Source organism: Salvia hispanica, chromosome 6 (assembly GCF_023119035.1).
Source record: "Salvia hispanica cultivar TCC Black 2014 chromosome 6, UniMelb_Shisp_WGS_1.0, whole genome shotgun sequence".
In the NCBI taxonomy this organism is placed as follows: domain Eukaryota; kingdom Viridiplantae; phylum Streptophyta; class Magnoliopsida; order Lamiales; family Lamiaceae; genus Salvia; species Salvia hispanica.
In genome coordinates this window covers 8,252,820-8,255,596 of record NC_062970.1, presented here as the reverse complement: position 1 = coordinate 8,255,596, position 2,777 = coordinate 8,252,820, and the positions used below count along the sequence as shown (strand labels likewise).

At 39.0% G+C, this 2,777-nt stretch overlaps 1 protein-coding gene across 1 annotated transcript; it reads left to right on the top strand.

The window, feature by feature from the left end:
- The first annotated feature begins 336 nt into the window (after positions 1-336).
- LOC125194615 lies at positions 337-1,980 on the top strand. The gene has a single exon (XM_048092864.1). The coding sequence runs from the start codon at positions 337-339 to the stop codon at positions 1,978-1,980; it is 1,644 nt and encodes a 547-aa protein (XP_047948821.1).
- The last annotated feature ends 797 nt before the right edge of the window (positions 1,981-2,777 follow it).

The following is a 2,777-nucleotide window of genomic DNA, read 5'->3' as shown; positions in this document are numbered from 1 at the left end:
AAAAAAGAAATAAGAAAGGAAGAAAAAAAAATCACATATTTGGTTTTATTTAATTGAAATTTTCAAAAATATCTTTTATAACAAAAAATCACATTTTTGGTACGTAGGGTTATTTTTGTTATGGGATACTAAAAACGATATAAAATAAAGATCAGGTACCATTTATGTGCGAAAGTGAAAGATTTACGTAGTTGACTCTTTTCTTAAAAACTGATGCCATTATATTTGTATTTTCTGTTTATTTTTGAAAAATTGGTCGCCCACTTCCTCCAGAGTCGTGCCTATGGTTATAATATGTCTCCTTTACCTGGTTGTCACCCAATCTGCATAACTACAATGGCAGCAGCGCCGCCGCCCAATTACTCTCCGTTCACACTTGAACCTCAACTCAACACTCGCAAAATCCCAAGTAAGTCCGATTCTAACGCCCTATGCAAAACCCTCATAGTCCTCGTCCTTGTTCTCGCCATTCCACTATTTCCTTCACAAGCGCCCGACTTCATCACCCACACCGTCTTCACCGATTGCTGGGAGATTATCCACCACTTCTTCATCGGAATCGCCGTCTCTTACGGCATCTTCGGCAGAAGAACTTCTCGATTAGTCCCCCCAAAATCTGCAGATCCCACAACTGGTGATGATTCCCTCTCCTATTTATCTGGGATTTCTCACATAACTTCAATTTTCGACCATGGTTATGAAAATGCATGCTGTGAAAATGATATTTTGCATAATTATGTGAATTGTGATGATCAGTTTGTAAGAAACGATGAATGTGTAGTTCCTAGTGCTGCAAAGATTAGATCTTTCGTGCCAAATGATGAAAATGAGAGGAATGGGAATCTAGCATGGCGCTCCGAATCTTTGGTAGTTGTCTCTAATGCTAAGTGTTTTAATGGTGGAAGCTCTGAGACTGAGTTTAAGCTCTTGAATTTACCCATTAGGAGTTTGAAGTCGAGGACTGCCGATAATGCTAGTGATAAGCAAGAATTCAAGAAAGTAGATGAGTTTAGTAGTAAAAATTATGAGACTATGGGCACTGATAAAGATGGTGATGATGCTAGGATTGTTGTCAATTTGGATAAGAAGCTTGGGGAGGTAATTGGACAATCAACAATACCTTGGCGCTCGAGATCCGGGAGTATGGAAACTGAGGAGGAAATAAGTGGTAGTAGTATTTCCAAGCTACCTGCACATAGTTGTAGGCCTCACTCTGTTGGGGAATTTGAGTTTGAGCATCTCAAGTCTAGGCCACTCCGTGGTAAGAAGTTTTCTAGTAATCCTGAATTGAGAAGCTCAAGTGAAAGGGTGTTTTCTGCCTCACATTCAAAAGCAGACTCCATAGATTCTGACCCCTTTAGCAGTAGTACTTCTTCAGACATGGACAGTGTTGGGGATTTGGGAAACAACCTTGAAAGCTCTGGTGTTGAAGAGGAAGTAAGAAAAGGGAAACAATCTATTAAATCATTTGACAGTGATGTGAAATCCTCAACCCTTTCTAAGGTCCCAGCAAGAGCTAAGTCTGTTAGGACAATCAAACCGAAGAGGTACTTTGTGAATCAGAAGGAGCAGTACCCTAGTCGAGGTGAAAGCAAGTTTGGGAGTAGATTTGTTAAAACCGAAGCAGCAGATTCTTTGATTAAAAGAAGAGAGGAGAAACCAGAAATTCCCCCAGTTGATCATCAAAACCAAGAATCTGGGAGTATATTCTCCGTGCCGAAGCCAAAACCAACTATTTCCAAGCTCCACGGTGAAGAGAAACAAGGCATTGATGACTCAAGTTCTACCAAGTCTGTTGATAGGGAGATAGGGTTTGACAAGAGTTTGGTTGAGGATGAAACTATTCCTAACATTGACACAGATGGTGAACTTGGGAGTGAAGTTGATAGAAAGGCCGACGAGTTTATAGCAAAGTTCAGAAAGCAAATAAGGGGCCAGAAAGCTTCGACTTCATCTGTGGAAGGATATAGTGGCTGGTAGCAAGTAGTCAAGTTAACTCAAAGACTTGTGCTGCTTTGCTTGCAGCTGTAAGTTTGTATCATTATTAGCTGGAAGCTGATCTTATCAGTCCAGCATTGTATTTTTTTATTCTTCTCTCTGTCAATTATGTATCAATCATAGCACCTTAGCACGGATATATTATGTTTAAATTATGGGTATCATGAATTACTGTTTTGTTCAAGTGTTTTAAATCTTTCTGCTCCATGTATCCAACGACCTATTGCTGGTTTAATATTTAAAGATGATGCTTCTTTGTCCGACTAATGGCTCAAGTGAACCAGGTGACCTGAGTACAGGTCTGAATCTAGCCTGGTTTGATCTGCTGAATCCCTTCAAAATTTTCTTTTGGTGAGATTTGTTTGTGCTATCAATTGGACTGCTGCTGTATTTAACCATCAATGCAGGATGATAGTTCCATTCAAGTTCTATGATTGTAAGTATGAATGTTCTTAAAGGTCAAGATTATTTTTGGATTGCAAGTTATGATCTTTACAACATTTCCATAAAATATCTAGTTCCTCCATCTAGTAGGCCATCAGAATGCTGATAAGCTTTATATGAAGATGGATTCAACTATGCATTTTGTTCATTTTATTCTTGTATGATTATGTAGACTAGGACACCCTTTTTGTATGCTTATTAGGAGTTAGCTCTCGGTGATTGACAAAAGTCCATCTTTGATCAACCATTTGTTTTTGGCCATTTCTTAATTAGGCTGGTTGGTTGACTTTAGCTGTAGGGATAGTGTTGAAGAGGATATAAATGAAGTAGCAATG